Consider the following 22,825-nt stretch of genomic DNA (forward strand, 5'->3'; position numbering starts at 1 on the left):
CCAATTATTCATAACCGTGTGCACCGATTGGCCGGTGTACCCGTTGTAGATCTTGTTATACTAATTGCACACGGTCTGGTCGAACGGACCTATTTCCATTAATAACCCTCGGTATGTATGACCTGTGTCGCAATATTACATGGGTTTACCATTGCGTGACGACTTTCACTGAGCCACAGACATGTCCGTTGCTTGTTTTGGGCCGGTTCTGCTGTGCTACACACATTTAACATGGCGGAACAGGTTGAACAGCTCAGCCACGGGGACATCGGGTTCTCCGTCGCTGTTTAGTATTGAATCGCTATGTGGAGTTTGTTTCACAAAGCGAGACAATGTCGACATTGGTAACGGACATCTCGCGCAGTACGTCCGCACCGCCATGGGTGACGTATGTCTGCGTTTGGGCGGCGGACAGGCATTATGCTGTGCCATTATGTCTGGGAATATATGGATTCTTGCCATAGATGATATGCCATACTAGCAATGACCCGCGTCTGGGTGTGGGTGCTGCTGTATTACCCAGGGGAAGAGTGGCCTTAGGTTAAGTGGTGCCCTAGGCAGAAGTTGCCACCGCCACATCACCCGCTACCCCCCTCCTGGTCTACCTACACCAAATAAAGTCTGGAAAGGTGCCCCGAGTAGAGCAACGCCCTAGACGGCTGCCTACTTGGCCTATGCCTAAGGCCGGCTATGTGTGTGGTCCCTCGGGCATCGGACTCGGGAACGCCACGTCTGCCGTGGGTATGTCCAGCATTACCCACATCCAGCCGTGGTGTATTGCCATGATGTTCCATGTGTACAGTGGTGCGGTTACCATACATATGCCTTTCTCAAAAGCCGATTTCACACTTCTGAACACTACTGTGGTCTCCTTTAAGGCCCCTGAGCCAGTGGTGAACATTACTCAAACCGCTGAATCACGTACATATGCCTTCCACCAGCACCTACAGGACTGCATGGATCAGGCAATCCCATACAAAACTGAGACTGTTTGTACCACAGACAAGCATGCAGTCTGGTGGACCCCAGCCATGAACAAGCTCTACAACGACAGGAGGTAGATACTACAAGTTAAAGCGGAATACTTGTAAGGTAACACACCCTTGCTCATTATATGTGAAGAACTACAAGCTGTCATGAAATCATCCAGGGGAAATTCAACAGAGAAATTAACAAGGACTCAACAGACATTCATAAGTCCTTCTTTAGCTATGTTGGACACCTGGGAGGACACTCCCAGATATGCTCAAACCGGGTTCACAATGATGTGAAGATGACTGAACCTACACACATTGCCAGCATACTGGCTGACATGTTCAGTGCTAACATTTCCCCCCTCCCACATGGAGAGTTATCTATACCAGAGACTTGTAGATCCTGGAACATCTGCACAGGTGGGAAATGCTGTGTCCAAGGCAGTCAACACAGCATCCATTGGACCAGATGGTGTCCCAGCTGTGTACTCCATGAACTCTATGGGAATTAAACCCACACTTAGGACAGCTGTTTAATCTTAGCCTCACCTCAGGATACGTACCCGAGTAGTAGCACAAGGCGACTGTAGTCACACTTCACATAGATGGTGCCTCCACTGACCCTGGTTATTACCATCCCATTAGCTTGACAAGCCTTATCTGCAAAGCCATGGAGAAGGATCATAATGGAACTCATAGATAAAGACATAGGGGACTCGCATACTTTGGATACAACCCAGTTTAGCTTGGTCAAAGTCAGATCATGCCTTTTACGTGTTTGACTTTGTAGGATCAGTCACCAAGGCCATTGATGAGGGTAAAGCAGTCCATACAGCCTACCTCAACCTGGCAAAGGCCTTGACACAATACCCCCTCGGGTATCATTGATAAACCCGTCATCTTGAGCGTATATCCATACATCGCCATATGGGTTGCAAACTGGCTAAGTCACAGAACACACATGGTCATAGTTGCTGGCGCCATGTCATACTCACAGCCAGTCACAGGTGGTGTCCCATGGGGCTCAGTCCTGGGTCCACTATTTTTCAGCATCTACGTTTCCAAAGTACAAGCAAACACAGGGGTTATGGGTGACAATGTTTGCAGATGACTGCAAACTGGGTGCCATAGTCAGACACACATCTGACACAGATATCCTTCAGGAGTGCCTCACAGATGTGGATAAGTGGTGCCAGAGACATGGCCTACAGCTAAATGCCAGGAAATGCATAGTCATACCCTTCGGGAAGAACAAGGTTACCCCTAGCTACCATATAGGTGGCAATCCACTGAGCACAGAGGGAGTTACCAGGGATCTGGGGACCCGGGTTGTTGTTAACCGTTCATTAGACACACACGTTGCTAACGTAGTTAGGTAGACCTTCCACATTGCCCACATCATCATGAAGGGATTCACATCTAGATCAGGGGAGGTCATTGTCCCCTTGTACTCATCACTCATTAGACCTATGATTGGGTACAATGCCCCGTTCAGAATGTATCTGACCCGACACCTGCAGCAGCTGGAAAGGCACCAACAGTTCATCGACAAACAGATGCAGGGTCTCAGGAATATGTGTTATACTGACCAACTGAAAGAATTCCAGATGTATACAGTTGCATACCACTTGCCCAGAGGTGACCTGTGCCTGGCATACAAGGCCATGTCGAACCCAGATCTGATGACTATGCTTCACCTAAAGAAGTTAGATCCCTCAGAACCACAAGGGCAGGTGGCGTACACCTTGACACTGTCATTAATAGAACGTGTTGGTGGGACAGATTCATCACCCAGACACTCACTATGCTGTGGAACAACATCCCAGTACATGTGAGGGCAAGCACCTCGCTGGCCTTGTGTTAGTATTTTGACATGGATGTCTGAATTGATTTATTTAAGTAACCTTCTAAATGAATATTTACATTACCACATTGTGAATCTTTACATTTCGTTGGTCTATTTTACATTAGTCATAATCATACGGTTTATCTGTATATATTATGGTTCATTTATATTACTAGGTGTCTGCAGTTCTTTTAATATATTGGCACAATCCGTAGAACATATATATGTAGCTTACACAGTCAGACATTTGGAAAACATTATGTTGGTTCATCTTTCATATATATACATATATTTCTATTTCTCTATGAAGAATGTACCTTCGAAGCAATGTCTGATGTCCTCACTGTGTGGAATCTGTAACCCAAGTAAAGTTTGTTTGCTTGTTTGCCTTTAAGGCATGTAATTAATACCTAGCACATCTAATTTACTGACCAATTAAGGGTTTTACATGTAGTAGGTTGGACTGCATTGTATGTATTCTGAATAAGTCTGCTTATGAAGCAGGCGAAAAGAGCTTCAATAAACTATGGTGACTGCATTTAATTCCTGGTGTGCTCTGAGTGGTCACTGACGGTGTCTACAGTACCTCGTCTTTGCTTTGGACTTCATCGGCTGGTTGTCTGTGTTTGTTGTATGGGGAATGTCAAGTGTAGTCCCTATGTGTATTACTTGTGTAATGCCTTACTACGGCAGTGTAATTCCACCGGGTTTGCAGTTATGGGTGCCATCTTAGTCATACGCTTGTCCATCCATGTGAATTGCCTACTGGACACTGGTATAGGGCTGTACACATTTCACACCTGCATTTTGCATTCTCCGGTAGATGGTTTGCATTATTAGCGGAGAGTAAGGCAGGTGCTACGCACATCCCTCCCAGGCGGGACAAAGGATTGCCTGCGAAACAACACCGAGGCCAGATTCTACATACCCAGACTCCCTTGACTGCAACAGTCGACAGTACCCATTACACATCCTTCATGTGTGCGGGACTGTGATGTGGACGCAGTTCTATGGACCGGTACCCTGGGTATTTCTGTGCATGTGTGCTGCATTTCATGGACAGCTATCATCAACATTGAACACGCTTGCGGTGCATATGTGTACCTGTGGCGTGGTGACGACAATGAGATCACGTGAGTAATGCAGGAAGCTAGCAGGCATTCAATGAATGGAATTTTGGGTCCTACAATGGACACCGATGTGCATATGTCAAGTTAGATGTTGCTGGACTGTGTCCACCTGCCCAGTGCTTTTCACTGCTGGTGTATGTTCCCCAATCGCGGATGTCTGTTTGACTACCCATTCTACATGGTGCTACATAACCAGGTGATTTAGTACTGTGAACAAATGACATACATCCAAAGATGCTGGTTAGCAACTGCTTCATATAAACCTCAGACATCCCAATGGGACATATCCGTCACTGTATTTCCAATATAACACCACGGAACATGTTGATTACCTATGTTTTCATTTAACCATGTTGTCTTCATAGGTGGGAATGCCATAGTTTACATATCCTACTTGGCGTTGTGTGTGTGCCATTAGTATGTGTTCCACAGGTCGCACATCTGTTCCGCTGTATGGTAGCGGGTGCTCCTCATTCTGTTGCTGGCAGATTGAGTGCTGTGTACGCCGGTGTTGGCACGATGGTCCGGCTTTGTATGTGGAATGTCAACTGTAGTCCCTATGTGTATTTCCTGTGTTATGCCTTACAGCGGCTGTGTAATTTACCCGGGTTTGCAGTTGTGGGTGCCATCTTGGCCATACGGTTGTCCATCCATGACAATTGCCTACTGGACACTAGTATAGGGCTGTACACATTTCACACCTGCATTTAGCATTCTCCGGTGGATGGTTTGCATTATTAGCGGAGAGTAAGGCAGGTGCTACGCACATCCCTCCCAGGCGGGACAAAGGATTGCCTGCGAAACAACACCGAGCCCAGAGTCTACATACCCAGAATCCCTTGACTGCAACAATCGACAGTACCCATTACACATCCTTCATGTGTGCGGGACTGTGATGTGGACGCAGTTCTATGGACCAGCTATTCTGGGTATTTCTGTGCATCTGTGCTGCATTACATGGACAGCTATCAGCAACATTAAACACGCTTGCGGTGCATATGTGTACCTGTGACGACAATGAGTTCAGGTATGCATTGAAATAAGACATAATTCTGGTCTTTAGACAATTTTTGGGTCCTACAATGGACACCACTGTGCATATGTAAAGTGTAGAGCTTGTCGGACTGTGTCCTTGTGAGCAGTGGGTTTCACTGATGCTGTGTGTTCAGCAATCGCGGATGTCTGCTTGACTAACCATACTGTGTAGTGCTACAGGAACCATGTCTTCCGACACCAGAACCCAATGGTGTACATCCAATGTTGCAGGTTAACAACCACTTTCATACCCAGAGGTCACGATTGGGAGGTATTGCCACATTATTATCGGAACAACACCTCCAGACTGTGTACATCACGGGAACTTTAGGCCAGTCTTACCGGCCATTTGCAATTGTAATTAGCACACACGTGTCAATACATGTATGATAAGACATATTGTCATGCAGAAGTTAATCTATGTTATTTGGACATTGGCTTCTGCTATTGGCATCCGTTGCTGTGAGTGTTGCCAGTTACCATACACATTGCTTGCTCAGAGGCAGACTACACAATTCTGCACACTACTGTGGTCTCCTTTAAGGACCCTGAGCCAGTGGTCGACAGTACTGCAGCCACTGCATCAATCACATTTGCCATCTACCAGTACCTACAGGACTGCATGAACCAGGCATTCACTTACCCAACTGTGGTTCATTGTACCAATGCCAAGCATCCAGTGTGGTGTACCCCAGCCATACACAGGATGTACAACACGAGGAGGTGGCTACTACAAGGTGGAGCAGACACCTTGTGAGGTATGACACCCTTGGTCATCATATGTGTAGAGTTACACACTGTCGTGCCATGGTCCAGGGCACATTCCACAGATATACCTACATGGACCTGGCTGACAATCATACCACCTTCAGTTGCTATGCTCAACACCTGGGAGGTCACTCCCACATATGCTCTGACTGGGTTCACAAAGAGGTGGAGTTTACTCAACATACACACATTGCCAACATACAGGCTGACAAGTCCAGTAAGGACATCTCCACACCCTCCCCACACATGAGGAGATGTCTGTACCAGCGGTTTGTGGTCACCAAATGTTCTGTGACACACAGGTGGGACATGCTCTCTCCAGGGTAGTGGACATAGCATCCATGAGACCAGCTGGTGACCCCACTGTGTACTCCACTATCTCATTGAGGAATTAGACCCACAGTTAGGACAGCTATTTCTTTGTAGCCTCACCTCAGGTAAGGTACCCAGGTTGTGTCGCATGGCAACTGTAGTCCCACGTCACAGGGCCAATGCCTCCACTGAGCCTGGTTATTACTGTCCCATTACCATGAGGAGACCTATCTGCAAAGACATGGGGAGGGATCATACTGCGGCTCGTATATGACTGCATAGGGGACATACATACTTTGCATCCAACACGGTTTGTCTTGTTCAGGGCGGTTCATGCCTTTAAAGCATGGTTGACATTTTGGGACAGTCACGAGGCCATTGATGCGGGTGTTGCAGTCCATACAGCCTACCTTGACCTGGCAAAGGCCTTCATCACATTACCCCCCTCAGGTATCGTTGATAAACCCATTGGCTGGGATGTGAACACGTACATCACAGAATGTGTTGTAAACTGTCTATGTGACACAACCCACACGGTCATAGTTGCTGGCAGCGTGTCAGACCTACTGCCTGTCGCAAGTGGTGTCCCATGGGGCCCTTCCGTGGGTCCACTCCTGTCATACATCTACATTTCCATGGTACAGGCACACACAGGGGTTTTATGGGCAACATTGTTTGTAGATGACTGCAAAACAGGTGCCATAGTGGGACGGACATCTGACACAGATATCCTTCGAAGGGTCTCCCAGATATGCATATCTGCTTTCAGGGACATGTCCCACAGCTAAATGCTAAGTAATGTGACATCATACCTGTGGAGAACTACTAGGTCACCCCTGTCCAGCATATAGGTGGCTGTCCACTCAGCACAGGGGTGATTACCAGGGATCAGGGGACAGAGTTTGTCGGTCACCATTCATTCAACACACACGTTGCTATCGTGGTTGTGTGGGACTTCTACATTGCCCACCTGTTTGTGCAGGGATTCACATCTACATCAGGCTAGGTCATTGTCTCCTTGTACCCATTACGTGTTACACCTATGATTTACTACATTGCCCCATTCAGACTGTATCTGACCATACACCTACAGCAGCTGGGAAGCCCTCATAGGTTAATTGTTGTACAGATGCAGGATGACATCATTTTGTGTAATGCTGCCCCACTTGTAGGACCCCTGCCACATTACGTCACATACCTGCTGTTTAGTGTTGACCTGTGCCTGACATACGAGGCCATGTCAACCCATATGTCATGTGTATGCTTCACCTACTGTATCTGCATCCCTCAGAACCACTAGGGCAGGTGACATTTACCTTGTCACGGTCATTAATGGGATGTGTTTGAGTGACACATATATCACCCAGACACTCATAATGCTGTGGATCTACATCACAGTACATGTGAGACAGAGATCCTTCCTAGCCTTGTTCGCGGGTATGTTGTCCATTGGATGGAGAATTGCGGGTATAGGCCAGGGATTACATCATTATCCCTGCTTGATGGAGGTACAGCAATATCATGAGTATTTTATCTGAAGCACAGAAGGTTGGCAAAGTCATCCTAACTATGGTGTAGTGTTATGGCTGAACCTGGGACGATGGCCTACCCTGTACCTATGGACGTATGAACCTATATTCATAGTTTGTCACATTTACAATTGTCTATCCCCTATACTCTTTCTCCAGTGTATATTTCTGTGGCACATGATTGTCCTCTGTATTACATGCAGGTATGCTGTGTACAGTGCACATACGTCACAGTTGATGACAGTGTATCTGTGTCCCTAACACTGTGATACTGAGGACTACCACACATCCTTCACAACATTACATGCATATGTCCATTCTATTCTTCTTTGGCCTATGGGGGTGTTAAGGCAAACATTACACAAGTCCCTGTTTGTGCATGCTTCATGTTGGTGTTTGACCAGGCTCCGTTGCAGTCGTGTGTTGGACAGTAGTGTTTCTGTGTGTTTGCCATGTGTTTTATTGCCGGTACATCTGTGGGAGGTGTGGTTGGCACATGTTCCTCTTTGCAGGGACACCCATCCTGGGGTTTGTGTCATGCATCTGCACTTGGCACGTGCCATATGTCCTGTACTATTCCCACAGTCGTGTATGCCTTCATGCACTACTACTGCGTGTTACTGGCTGTTTGTATGTGGTACACATGGACATTGTGATGGTTGGCTTGACCTATTCCCATGCTAGAACGTACACATCTGTCAATTAAGTTGTTTAAATCAAACTGTAACACTCATTCGTATTTTCAAAATGACAGTCAATAACACAGGAAGCTGAGATTAATAACGTTTTACTACTGTGCAGCAGGAGGCAAAGAACTATGCAGTAAAAGTTTAGACATTTGTTTTACTCTATACATGTTACAGCTGTATGAGCATTGGGTATACTATCATCTTTTGCACACATTAATGATGTGGTCAGTCACAAGGCATTTACATCGCTAGAGTCCACAACGTTGTATTCCTACAACAGTGCTCAGGTAATGCTTATTAAATGTTTTCCCATGAGGATAGCACAACCTTGCGAGCCACATATTCAATTAGACTGTACTTTGGTAAATTCTGCTCTGTCACGGTTCCAACACTGTTCAGATCCGGTCCTCACTCCATTTCCTACTAGGTTCCTTTGTCTCTCTGCTGAGCAGCTGTACTCTGTGTTAGAGCTCACAAGCCTATCCTCCTCAGTGGAAAGATGACAGATATACCTGTACATACATGTATTATTCTCTAACCGAGCAGATGACTAATGCTGAATGACATACACCTGCTGCACTGGTTACTGCTAGGGTCAGGGTTCAATCACACTGCAGCTACACTACAGGCAATTACATGCATGATAAGCTCTACTGCCATATTGTAAGATAGAATAATATGCATTATACACTATTTGCTTCTAAAGTTGCACGTCATATATATGTTTAAATATGTATTTTGCTAACATTCTCCCTCCTTTGATTGCTTCTATTCTATCCAGAAACATATACAACATTATTTCATTCCCTAGCCTCTTCCTCTCTGGAACGTTTAACTAGGCAAGTAATTTGTTGTACATTTCAAGAAGGATTGCATTTTCTATTGACAAATACCACTACAGGTCTTGATACATAGTCTCGGGTACAGATATGTCGCCAGAGTCCCTGACTAATACTTACATGCAAAGTATCCCACAATAGACACATGCTCCCAATATGAGCAGAACAACACAAATGGCAATCATGATATTCAGTATGACTGACCCCATCCACCAAATGGTTTGTGGAAATGGTTCGTCAGTGGGTTTGGGCCTGGTTCCGCCATGGATGACACCTGCTGTATTACCTCTAGGTGGGCGTTGATTTTGGTCTTTTCATGTGGTAGTTGGACACAGCGATCTTCTTTAATAAGCGCGCACGTACCAATTATCGCCGCCACGGTGCAGTCGTGCGCTATTACATTTTGTGACACAACAGTTCTCATTGCATCCAGTTCATCAGTCACAAGTTCAAGAGCGGAAAGTCACATTCATCATTCCTCCGACAGGTTTTGATAACTTCCTCTGTTCCCTGACTGATTTCACTACTCCACAAGCTGGGAGTGTTCCAGCCCAGGTTATGACGCTGTCACTCAAGTCCATATGAATCGATATTCCTTTATCTCTTGCAGAAGACTGGAATGTCAGAACAGCTTCCATTTCACCCACTGGATTAGTAGGTTTCTCGACTGTGTTCCCAGTTCTTTGAGCTATATGTGTTATAGTTCGTTTCGCACCCAGAGGCAATAGTGGAGTATGTTATGTTTCTGGAGCCAGATAACCCAAATAACAACTGCGGACCAATTCCCAGGTAACCATTGATATGCTTTTTCCCACAAACAACATAACAATATTCTACTTTACTACTGATGCGGGTTACCTCTGCATGTAACATTTTCCTGTCTCTAACAGAGGACTGTTTATACAATTCAGGATGTTTCTGCACATCCTTCCACATTGTTCTCATGATGTTTCAATACAAATAATGAATGGTGCTACAAGTAGTACTGTGATCTTTGGCTGTTATATGACATTCGTAAGACACAGTTATGTTACAAATACTCCCACCAACTGAAACTGTATCATGTTTATGATAACATACAATTCCTTTTTGTGTAACAGGTAAGTACAGTGCCACGTTGTCCTGTGATCTCACAGAACCTGTATCAAAGTGTAAATATTCACAAGTCTCAATCTATCCCCAAGGGGACAACATGCATCGGAAGTCCTCCATATGATGTAGGTATGGCAGTACAAACACAGCAATTTAAAGTGTTCATAGTCTGTATATGCACACGCGTCATGCCTAGGTATTTGTTGAAGTGTGGAAGACACTCTGTGGCCAGTTCATCACGTATCAGTATTTGTATCCGTGTAGTTATATGCAGGTAAGGTCCCAGCAAATGTAAAGTAAACACAAACATGGTTAATAGGTGTATAATCATTAGGACAGCAAACAAAATGTCTTTGGGGTTGCTTTGTATTGTTATACAGTCTTGCCCGGGTGATTCAGGCTCTATGGTATATCAGCTACAAGATGTCAATCAGACTTGATATCCTTTAAAGGTTTGAAAAATGTGAGGTGGACCCAGGACGACCTCTCTGCAAACTTTACTGCAGTAGGCGTTGCCAACAGTACCTGGTACAGACCTTCACACTTTCCACTTGCCAATAATGTTCTTTGGATAACAGTGACATACACACAGGATACTGGTGTCAGCTATGCGTCCGTCTTCGTTTGCTCTTTATCTGTAAAAGACTTTAACTGAAGAACAGTGTTATTGGTTAACAATCCTCTCATGTCACCTGCTAATGAGCCATCGACCTCCGGCTCTGCAGGCATGACAGCTTTCCACTCTGGCACATGATATGCCATTCCACATACTACTTTGAAGTGGGTGCAGCACTTTACATTTGGAACTGTTGTCATGCTCAGCAATGCTAGAGGTAGACAGCACATGTAACTCGTCTGGATGTCACCCACCAACCTCCTCTACTTATTTCTCGGGATCCCATTTTACGCCAGCAGTCATGCTGACTGTGGGTTGTACATGCAATTTACATTCATGGAAATACAAAATAATCCCCCAGGTTGTGTGATTGTCTGGTTCACTACATGTGTTCTATTGTCACTGTAGCTTCTTTACAGCATGCCAGATCTAGGGATACTTTATTTTACTGGCACCTTTGCCACTGCTGCTGCATCCGGTTCATGGTTGGGAATGCTTCTACCCATTTTGATTATATATATGTGTAATCACTAAACAGTATTTGTTCCCTTCACATTTATTCAGATGTATGAACTCCATACAAATAGTACGGAGCGGTTATGGTGGTGTAGGTAAACTCACTCCCTTCGGTTTAAATGCTCCCTGTGCATGATATCTACTGCAAATGTGACACGCTGCTCATGATGTTTGTATGTGGTTCGTAATTCCGTATGTTAGGGGTATTCTGTTAACCAAATGTACCATCCCCCCTGTTGAGACATGTCTCTACCCATGGCTCCACAAAGCCGCATATCTGAATACATTAGACGTTAATATTGGCTTTATCACTGTGGATATGTGCAGTCCGTCGGCTTTTCTGCTTTCGTAGTTGATGTTTGCATTGTTTGTAAAATTTCTACATCTAAACTGTCTGAGGTTTGTCATTCCTCATTCACACAAACACTTTCCAAGTGTGAGGCTGCTTGTTTTGCAGATGCATGAGCTCATGCCTTACCTTTCCTACTGTTATCCTGTTGCTTTCTATGACCTGCACATTTACAATTACCTACTTTAGTGGGTAACTGAATGGAGTCTAATGCATTCAAGATCAATTGCGCATGATTAATCGGTTTACCGGTGGATGTTATCATTCCCCTATTCTTCCACTGCTGCTCATAAACATGCACTGTACAGACAACATACTGACTATGGGGACATATGTCCAGACATCAGTTTTCCGCTACAGTACAAGCACGTGTTAAAGCTATCTATTCTGCTGCTTGAGCAGACACGTTATGCTGCAGGGTTTGGGCGTCTACAATCTCATTATCAATAACTACTGCATAACCTACTTGATTCGTTCCTGTAGGACTCTGTCTACATGATCCGTACACATTAACTGTCACCTCTGCATCATCTAAGGGTATATCAGTGATATCATGTCTGTGTGTAGTTATTTAATCCATTTCGTATAGGCGACTGTGTGGTGTACCATACACAGGTGTCGGACGTGACGTTGATAGGTTTCATGTTGTACAACGTTCAATCACCATATGAGGTTGACTCAGTGGTATGGTCAAACAAGACAAATGTCTAGCACGGGTCAGGAATGCTATCTTCTCTTGCAGCAGACTGATCGCAACTGCATGAGACATTCTCACAGTGAGAGGGTGGTCTAGTAACATTAAGGCCGGGCCTGTACTGCCATGGGTGCTACAACAACTGCCTGTACACAATGTGGCACTGACCATGCCACAGTGTCCAACTGCAATGAGTAGTAAGCTATGTAGCGTTGCTTACTTCCATGCTGTTGCATCAAGACTGACGTCATATATCTCCGCTTACAATCTACAGTCTGACAACATGTGTTATGATTATTCAGGAGACCTACTACAGATGTTGAAGCTATCAATCGTTCTAGTCTGCAGACAGCTGTTTCTGCTACTGTAATCCAGTGTAGTATGTGTTGTGCTGCCATAGGTGTATTAAAGATTAAGGCAGACAATACAGCGGATTCCAAAGCATTGTTTGGTAACCAGCTTTGACAAATGTTAGTCGGCCCAGACAGGACTTCATTCCCTTCTTGTTAGTTGGCTTGGGTGCTTATGAAATTGCTACCTTCCTATCGTCATGTGATGTTCTATCCTACTTGGATACCACATATCCCAGGTACTTGACCTGTATTCTCTGTAGTTGCAATTTATGCTTGCTTACTTTATGTCCCTGTTCTGCTGAATATCTCAATAATGCTATTGTATCTTCCATACATTGCTGCTGGGTAGGGGCCGCAAGCAGAATATCATCCACATAAAGTAGAACTTGACTGGCCCGGGTGGAGTTAACACGAATGTAGCTAGCCATCTCCTGTGGAAATATCGTTGTACTTTCACAGTATCCCCGCGATAGCCGGGTATGGCTGTATCTGTTACCCTGAATGTACATGCAAAGCAATATGGACTATCTGGATGTATAGGTATTGCAAAGGAAGCATAGCTTATATGTACCACGGTAAGATACTTCTGTGGCGTGTTCATAGCATTGAATATAGTGTGTGGGTCTGGCACCATCGCTACCCTAAGTATTATTACATGATTTACAGCTTGTACATACTGTACCATCCGCCATTCCCCCTTTGTTTTCCGATCAGAAGATACAGGGGTATTGCATGGTGAATAGCGATTACTTTGTAGATGGGGAATTCCCTCTGTGACTTTACAGATATCTTCTGGTGTCCACGGTCTATACACTACGGGGTTGGGTCCTGGCCTTCCTGTCCTGCATGAGGGTTCGGTACTTCAATTAATTGACAGATATCCTCACTCTGTTCTAGTGACTGTCTTGTTACTCGGGTGTCCCTAGGTATGTTACGAGTTCGGGATGTGGTTTCAATAGCTTCTGTTACATTTGGTCGTTGTGCTACCTCTGTTGCCACAGGATAACGTGTGGGGACTAGCCTGCCCTCCGCTTCATATCCTGCATGTGGTATCGGAGGTGGTAGGGGGTTGTGGGGGGGGGGCTATCGGTACTACTGTATTATGATCTTCTCTGTGTACGTATGATGCTTTGCCATTTGTAGTGTTCTGTTCCCTTCGGTTCACTACCTCAATCCACCTATGTGCATGACGGATACCCAATTGTCGCTGTTTTGTCGCCTGCACATCTTAGGGCTGCCACCTTTTCAAATGCACAATGTGGGACATTAGTGTTCGGAACGTGTAATTTTCCAGGAAAAAGCATACCCATGGCCAGTACATAGGACAGGATTTCACTTTTTGCCAGGAGAGCGACCAATTGTTGTAGCATTTCAGTTGCTTATTCTGTTTATTATGATATTTTGTTGTTCCAGATACAAAACTACTGTTTTATGCTACCATTTTGAAAGATATCTGGGAAATGTTTGTCCTGAGATATCAGGACATTTGCCATTTGTTCGGTTTGTTTGCAGGACACAACTGGCCAATGAGGGACTGTCCCTCTCAGGGTGGAACAGGTGTTTACCCTAGAACATGTGCATCACATTTTCAGGGATTACAATGTTTCAGTAACGATATTTTGTGTAATATACCATCAATGTCATATTTATTACCCCATTTTGCTGGATAACTCACATTATGTGCTCTCTGCGATTGCATATACTTCACGTCACCCGTCAAACACGGATCACATGATCTGTTTCTTCAATAATCTCCCATATCCTCTACACGACTGCTACGTACCCTTCTCTCATACCACGTGGTGTCTCCTTCCCTGTATCCACTGTAGTGTCTACAATGACTATTTACTCTGCTGTGTGTTCCCCTGACCTATGTTCAGATTTAACAGTATGTGGATAGGTCTTGACCGCTATCACAACTGTTAACAGAAACACAATGTAGTCTGGTCCCTGATCTACAATAGAGACAAAGAGGCAAACACTCCTTACCTGAGCCTCCTGTTTAAGGCTGCACGATTTCTTCTTGGGATCCAGTTTTCCGCTTTTCAGCCACAGATCAGACAGTAAACAGCCTCTTTACACACAACAATTCAGTCGGAGGTCTTTTCATTCAAGAAGAACCATTTAGGCAAATTCTCCTGCGTAGATGTCTAACCAGACATGCACTCTGACCTGTAGCTTACCAAGGGAATTCCGGATTACAAGGATCACAATGTCAAATAAGTTGTTAAAACCAGACTGTAGTTATCAGTAGGCTTTTCTAAGTGACAGTCAATAACACAGGAGGCTCGGGTTCAGAAAGTTTTAGTAGTGTACACAGGCAGGCTAAATAATATACAGTCCAAGTATGAGAGTTTTGTCTGACTCTATACAGTAAGCAGTTTCTTTATATAGTGTTTACAATCAGCTTTTGCCCACCTTACTGACGTGGTCAGTCACAGGGCATTTCCATCACTATGGTCCACAATAGTCTATACATACGTGGGTGCTGGGGTCGTGCTTTTAAAATGTTTTCCCATGAGAATAACACAGCCTTGCAAGGCACCTTGTCAATTACAGTGTCCTTCTGTGATTGTAGCTGTTTCAAGGACCCTAGACTGTTCCGATACAGTAGTCAGTTAATTTCTTAATACGTTGCTTTGCCTCTCTGGTAAAGAGTTGTACTGTTATCTTCGATAGAGCTCACAAGGCCATCCTCCTCAGGGGAAGGGGTGATGTTATGCATGTACATACATTTATTGTTCTGTAACCCAGCAGATAATTAATGCTGACAGACATAAGCCTGCTGTACTGGTTACTGCCAGGATCAGAATTCCATCACACTACAGCTTAGCTTCACCAATTACATGCAGGCTTAGTTCTACTGCCATATTGTACGGTACAATTCAATGCATTATATAGTATTTCGAGTCTAAACTGGCACTTCATATGTGTTTCTATATATTTTTTGAACAACATCCATCCGCCATATGCATGTTGTTCCGTCCTTTACCTTGACCGTGTGTATTTGGCCGTCCGCAACGCTACTCTCCACATGTGATGTCCCACCTTCCCTTCTTTGCCTGTAGCACCCTGTTAGGACGTCCTGTTTGGTAGGCACGTGTTCCGCTATATGTGATTGACTTCACTGCATAGCTAATCATCGATGCGGTGGTTCAACAACCCGACTTGTCCACATGTGTACAGTTATGTGCACCGTGTCGTATGCAAACCTATATGGTTTCGACGGGTACATACCACATGCGGGATGTACACATTCTGCAGACACATTCACATGCAGCCATTTACATATCTGTACCTGAGGTGGGTTGGTGACATGTGGAATGCGTATTTGCCCGCGTGGCATTGCCTAACACAAACATCTTACCACATTTCAGGTATGCACATTGTGTGTGGGTGTATAGCTGCACACGGATGCTAGCAGGTTAGGGTGCACAGGTGTACATGGGTGGGACTGACATGTACAATGAGGCTATTGTGTATTACATCTGAATGCATGGGTTCTGCTTCTGGATATTACACTTCAACATACGCCATCCAGTGTATGCAACAGAGACGTTGCTGGGTGTGGGATATGTTGCTATGCACATGTTTGCCTGTGTTTAAGGTATCTTGATTCCTTACTGTTGTTATGTTGACACAGCTACCCGGCTATGTACTCTCACTACTGCTTGTGACCATTATGGTTGGCACCTTTTCCAATGCCCATAGTGGGGCATGTTATGTGGAAACTTCGGAATTTGCAGGACTACACATACCCACGGCAAGTGCAGTTGACAGAACTTCACTTGTTTGCCATACTATAAGCTTATTCTGTAAGCATTTGGGTTCCTTATTCATTTTCTTATGCCATGTATGTGTTTCATATACAAATGTATATGTTTTATACTACTATTACATGTATATTGCGGAATATTTTTGGCAGGGGATCTGAGGTCATTTTCCATTTTTCCGATTGTTGCAGGGACACAACTGTCCAATCAGGGACTGTCCATGGCACATTGGGACAGCTGGTAACCCTGGTGACCATGCCCATGTCGCTACTGGGGTTGCCACCTTTTCCAGTTTCCAAGCTGGGATATTTCCGGGACTCACATCTGACTTTACAGGCCGACACATACACACGGTCACTATATAGCATAGAACTTCACTTGTTTGCCTAAATAAAAGCTTATTGTTGTGGCAGTTTGCTTGCTTATTCTGTTTCTTGTGACATTTAGGTATTTCAGTTACAGAAATAACCAATTCATGCTACCATTACATTAAATACGGGATATCATTATGTCCTACAATCTTAGCACATTTGCCATTTTTAATCGTTTTTCGGGACACAACTGCCCATAGAGACTGCCCCACCCAGAGTGGGACAGGTGGTGACCTTAGTCGCTGCTCCTATGTCGGTGCGGCGCTGACATGCTGCTGTACACCTTCTCTGAGTGTAACCACTGACGGTGCATTGCGGGACAAACGCGGTCTTATGCGTATCCTTTGCTCCTTGGACGGGTACACTTAAGCCTTTGTGGCTTGTATTTGCTTCTCCGTTTATTTGGGACGGGTACTATGTTGCATATTCTACGTGCGTTTCATTCTGCACGGGACCTGGCTGCTGCCATTACTATTATGGGCGGATCGTGGCTGTCAGCACATTAGGTTGCTCACCTCATGCCGGCTTAGACACGCCTCCAGACGCATCCTACCTGGGCTCGCTCACGTACACTACGCACGTGTCTGTGGTTGCGGTGCACTCTCATTAATATGCATATGGCGCTACTGCACCGGCTATTCACTGCACCGCCGGCGCAGACCTTACGCCGGCCTTGCGCCGAGCTTCATGAATCCCGGGGTTGATTCTTTTAAAGAGATGTTGATAACAAAATCCTCACATAATATTTGTGAAATACTTTAGCCATTTTATTTTTCATGAAGAATGAGGATAAAATAAGAGGAAAATGGCAGAAAAGGAAACACCCAAGTATCTTGTTGAAATATTTATTTTGTTTTTAAAAGGTTTTCAGTAGGGGTTACATTTCATCAGCTGTCTTCTGGACAGACTAATATGTATGTAAAACTGAGCAATTATAAGTAATAAAGACTTTGACATTTTGCTATATTTAATATATATTCTTAGAGTATCAATACCATACTATTACACACACACACACACACACACACACACACACACACACATATATATATATATATATATATATATATATATATATATATTAATATTCAGATGAATTCATTTATTTGCCTTACCTCTCCAGATTTTGCATCTTCACATATTTTTGTCTCATAAGGCTTAGCCAGTTCAGGGGGATTGTCATTGACGTCCAGAATTCTTATGCTTAATGCCGTTTTAGATACTTGGGATTGATTACCTGTAAGCATAAAATAATTAAGCTTAGAGACAGAAATGTCTTCCAGTTGGACTTGCAGGGACAGTGCAAACATATTTGTCTTTGATCACAGACCCTTAAGTTATCATGTATGTGTTTACAACCGGTTTCTAAGTAATGATTTTCTTAACTTAAGACTGAAATTCACAAAAACTAAAAATGTGAAAAAAGGTTTGAGTGTTAAGGACTATGACATTATTTTCCTAGGATGGTAATATTGACCAAGCATCATGTGACTAGTTTTTAGCTAGAAAACCAGTAGTAATGGATTGCTGGCAACATTAGCCCTCAATCCCCCCAGCACACACATACACACATACATAGGCAGACACACACACACACACACACACACACACACACACACACACACACACACACACACACACACACACACACACACACACACTATTGATGCTATATCTCTCTCTTCTCTCTCTCTGTTTCAAAGATTTTGTATCTTTTCTTTGCGATTTCTCTATTGATAAGACACATGCATCATTTTTAAAATACAGAACATCATGGAATACACAGCATGATTTTATTGTAGATCTGTTTTCCCTGGGAGTGACTTATTTTGTATTTTGTTACTTGAAAGCAGGCGTTCTCACAGGAACATTATGAGTACATTTAAACTACATTGAATGCTGCTATTTTACCTATCAAACAATGTTTGCTAAAATGGTATTTAATATCAAAAAAATAATACATTTTGAAAACCAAGCAGCCAGTAAAGTCCCAATGTCAGAGGCTGCATGTCAGGAGCTGTTTTTGGAGTTGGAGCTCTGTGCTCCCTTCGCTTATAGATACCTTAGATGAAATGTGAGACTTACATCTCAACTATAGTAACCATCACAACTGCAGTGCAGAACACAAACACAAATGCATGCCACATTAAATTGTAGCACTTTCCTTATGCAAATAGCCATGTCATCTCAGAAAAAAGATAAATAGATATTATTTGTAAAAATATAGGATCTGATGTCCAGCTCATCTTGATAAAATGCAAGATAAGAATGTCTAAAATAGAAATACCTTGTATGATGGATTTTCTATCTTTTTAAAAATCACACAGGTATTGGAAGTATATGGGAATAATTTAAAGTTCTTGCTATTTTGCTATATAAACCACTTACGGATTGGCAATTTTTTATTCTATTAATATATCTAGGCTATAGTCACTTGTACTAAAACATTCCCTATGATATCACCATCACAATATCAGTAAGTGTTAAATCAGATAACAAGTTCAGTAGCTCAGCTAAGGTTTTCTGTTGGAGTGAGGAGTCATTTACTGTTAACTCTGTGCATCGCTTAGTGTGTGGCGGTATCCCAAAGTCATACTTCTCTGAGGAAATTAGTTCTAAAAACTCCACATTAGCATAACCATGCAAATTCCATCTTAAATCCCTATGAACAATGCAGATTCAGACTATACATGTGCCTAATTCTAGATATTCACCAGACAGCTCTAGTTTCATTGGTGGCTTATATCTGGGTGCCCCACGCCATCAGAGACATAATACTATGGGCCGGTGGTCATTTGATCTGTTTTCCCTACTCTGGGCTTCAAACCAGTATCAGCAACTTGAGATGGACTCAGAATGATGGAAATAAAGTAGTATTGTACACTGCCAATATGTCAATGAGGTCAACAAAGGCATCCATCATATAAAGTGAGACTGCAGTTTTAACACGAAAACTAAAAAGTCATTAAGCAACAATAGCTAGTTGCACTGTCATCCCTTATTACATTACACCACACCTTCATAGCCTAGGTATGTTTCACTGTCTTACGGTCTTAAAAGTGCATATCACAAACTGATTCGAAGTCTGATTTTAGGATAATTTAAATAAAATTAAGTTTTACTGATTTTCTTGAAAGATTCTTACAGACTGTACTTTGAATAAGCTTTTGAATGAAACAGTAAAAATGATTTTAGTTATAATTTCTAGTTACTGCATGAAGCCTTTTTCACCAATTCAGCACATCCTTCTGAATTATTCATAATAATATTATTTTAATATATTTTACTATGGGGTGAATTAAGCCAACAACTTACAAGGACTTTAGCTGACAGAATTTTTTCTAGAGACCATACATAGTTTGAGCATTGCTTAGACGCCTGTTCAATGCTTACTATAAATATTCAAGGACTTCATGTCTGTAACCTTATTTGTTGTTTATAAGCTGGATTTATACTTTGCCATTTTATTGAATATTTTTGTTCTCCATAATATATCTATACTGTAAATATATAAAACGTAACTTCCAACAACAGGAAATCATAGTACTTATTATTTTTATAATAAACCTAATCAGTCAGTACAACCAATGATGACCGGGCAATAATGCACAGTACTATAAAGGAAGTCTTGGGATAACATCATCAATCAAATGCTTGTATAATACTAAAAATTAACAAATATTAGCCTGCAGTACAATCTTATTATTGCCCAGAACCTTTTATTCCAAGAAATATAGAAAAATGCAGAATTCCAGGGCTGAAGGCATTTTTAGGATGGTAGCATGAAAAAGGAATATGCTACCAGCTATATAAGGTTGCAGTCTAATCAAGAAGCTAGAGAAATGTAACATAAGTACACCAAGTGGTTATTTTTCTGCCACCAAAATGTGTTACCATAAGAAAGTGGTTATTATACTCTGCTGGAACATAGAAAACTAGTGATAAAGATGGCTTAGCTAATGTAGTTTCCAAACATAGCAAACTGATCTTGGGAAAATAGGGAACAGGAAAAATCATAAAATCATTGATTCAGGGAATTATTATCTGCTATAAAATATATGTTCCCATGTGAAAGGACCAGCATACTCCACTACAACACGGGATACCACTGAACGTCTCTACCCAGAATAATGCAAAATGTCCAGATTGTTCCCTATTTTTAGACTGTTTTTCATAAGAGTTATGGATGGACTACAGTCACTAAATAACAACAGCATTTGAAATTCAGGTTTTATATCTTCCAGAATATGCGTGCTAATGCAAAACCTGTTATTCTAATAACTTCCTAAGTTTATAAGACCAATATTTAAAATCTAACCTGGACTGTGGCCATTGATTTCCCCATTATTTTTGGTGTTTTTCAGAATTCTTGTTCTAAGAGGTTGAAAGGTATGAATAGAATGCTGCTGGATATTGATCTGACCTTGTGACGATAGAGGAAAGGTAGAATAAGTGGGCCAAATGTTCATTATTTACCATAATTGTCTGTGCTCTTATTGAAAAAGACTGACAACATTCACATGGAACATGGAATGCTAGATTTAAAGCTGACTCATGCCATTTTCCAAGTATATTGACTTAGTCTTGAGAGTCTAGGAGATCAGAGAGTATTTGTAGATGGTGGCAAACATTGCTGTGTCAGTGACATAGCGGAGTGACAGTGGTCACTACTTTGGCTTATTTGTAACTCTGTTATGGACTTGTGCCTAGGAATGGGTATGTTTTCTGCCATTACAATGTGCAGAATGCCTCTGCAATTATAACTGCATGTACATGAACTCAATTAGTAAATGCATTCATGAATGTTTCTGTTATATCCTGTATACATGAATAAATCTTCATAAGGTGCCACAAGTGGATATGCTACCACAGACAGACAGACTTTGGGAACACTCTGCTACCTCTGCTATGAAGAACAGATACCACAAAGTTCCTTTTCCATAGTACAAGCCACCAAATAGCACTTACATATATGTTATGCACCACACATTCCAGTATGCATAGTAGCCACTAGTGATGCTCAGACAGCATAGCTGAGGGCTCTGCCACGCCACTAGAGGGTATTTTAATTCAAGTACCTCCTGTTTTCTATTTTCTACTGAATGGCATTTTCCTATGCCACATGACTATTTCATAAAACCGAGCCACTGTCTATTACTATTCATTCTTTAAACTCTATTTTTAGTAGTAGGCAAACTTCTGCATTAAACAAGTTGAAAAACATTCCATGACATGAGGGTGAATGACAGTTACTTAGAAAAAGTTTACTACAAAATTCAAAACTTGTGTTTTTGTAATGAAAAAGATGGCCACACCCAATGCAGCAGTCTTGGTGTCCTGCAATGTTTTTCTGTAATACGTGCAGCTCTGTGCCTCATACACTGACAGAAAATGTGAATATTCCCTACAGCAACCTTTGTTAAACAAAAATTTATTTCGGTACCAAAAGATGTACAGAGACACACTCCTTGCACCAGCAGACTGCGACTGTTACAAATGGCAAAGTGTTTTCCGTAGCCTGTGGCAATTAATAGTCATAATCAAGAAGATTAAAGACTGTTGAAGGTTGTATTCATTAGCATGAACATTTACCTTTTAGCATGAACATTTACCTTTATCAAACAATTCTGTGCATTCTAACAGCAATTTTTTGTTATTGTTGTTGTTACCAATTACTCGTACAGAAATTATGAAACTGATGACCAAGTCTTACTAATCACCCATTTTGATTTATTCGCTGATATCCAGTTTATCCAGTTTGGGGTAATAGAGCAATTGAAATCTGCTGTAGTACACAATGGGTGCAAGGCTGAGGAGCCAATCCTGAATAGGATGCTATTCTACCATATTGGATATGCATGAGTGCATACACACACACACACACACACACACACACACAAACACACACACACACACACACACACACACACACACACACA

At 42.7% G+C, this 22,825-nt stretch overlaps 1 protein-coding gene across 1 annotated transcript in view; it reads right to left on the minus strand.

Annotated features, from left to right (window-relative positions):
* Window positions 1-22,825, minus strand: part of CDH22 (cadherin 22) — a 3,413,183-nt gene that overhangs the window by 675,636 nt on the left and 2,714,722 nt on the right. The window contains exon 10 of the mRNA XM_044090249.1: window positions 18,002-18,123. Coding sequence (XP_043946184.1) covers window positions 18,002-18,123 — 122 coding nt within the window. The remainder of the gene's footprint in view (window positions 1-18,001; window positions 18,124-22,825) is intronic.

This window comes from Protopterus annectens, chromosome 12.part0 (assembly GCF_019279795.1).
Source record: "Protopterus annectens isolate FY-2018-M chromosome 12.part0, PAN1.0, whole genome shotgun sequence".
In the NCBI taxonomy this organism is placed as follows: Eukaryota; Metazoa; Chordata; order Ceratodontiformes; family Protopteridae; genus Protopterus; species Protopterus annectens.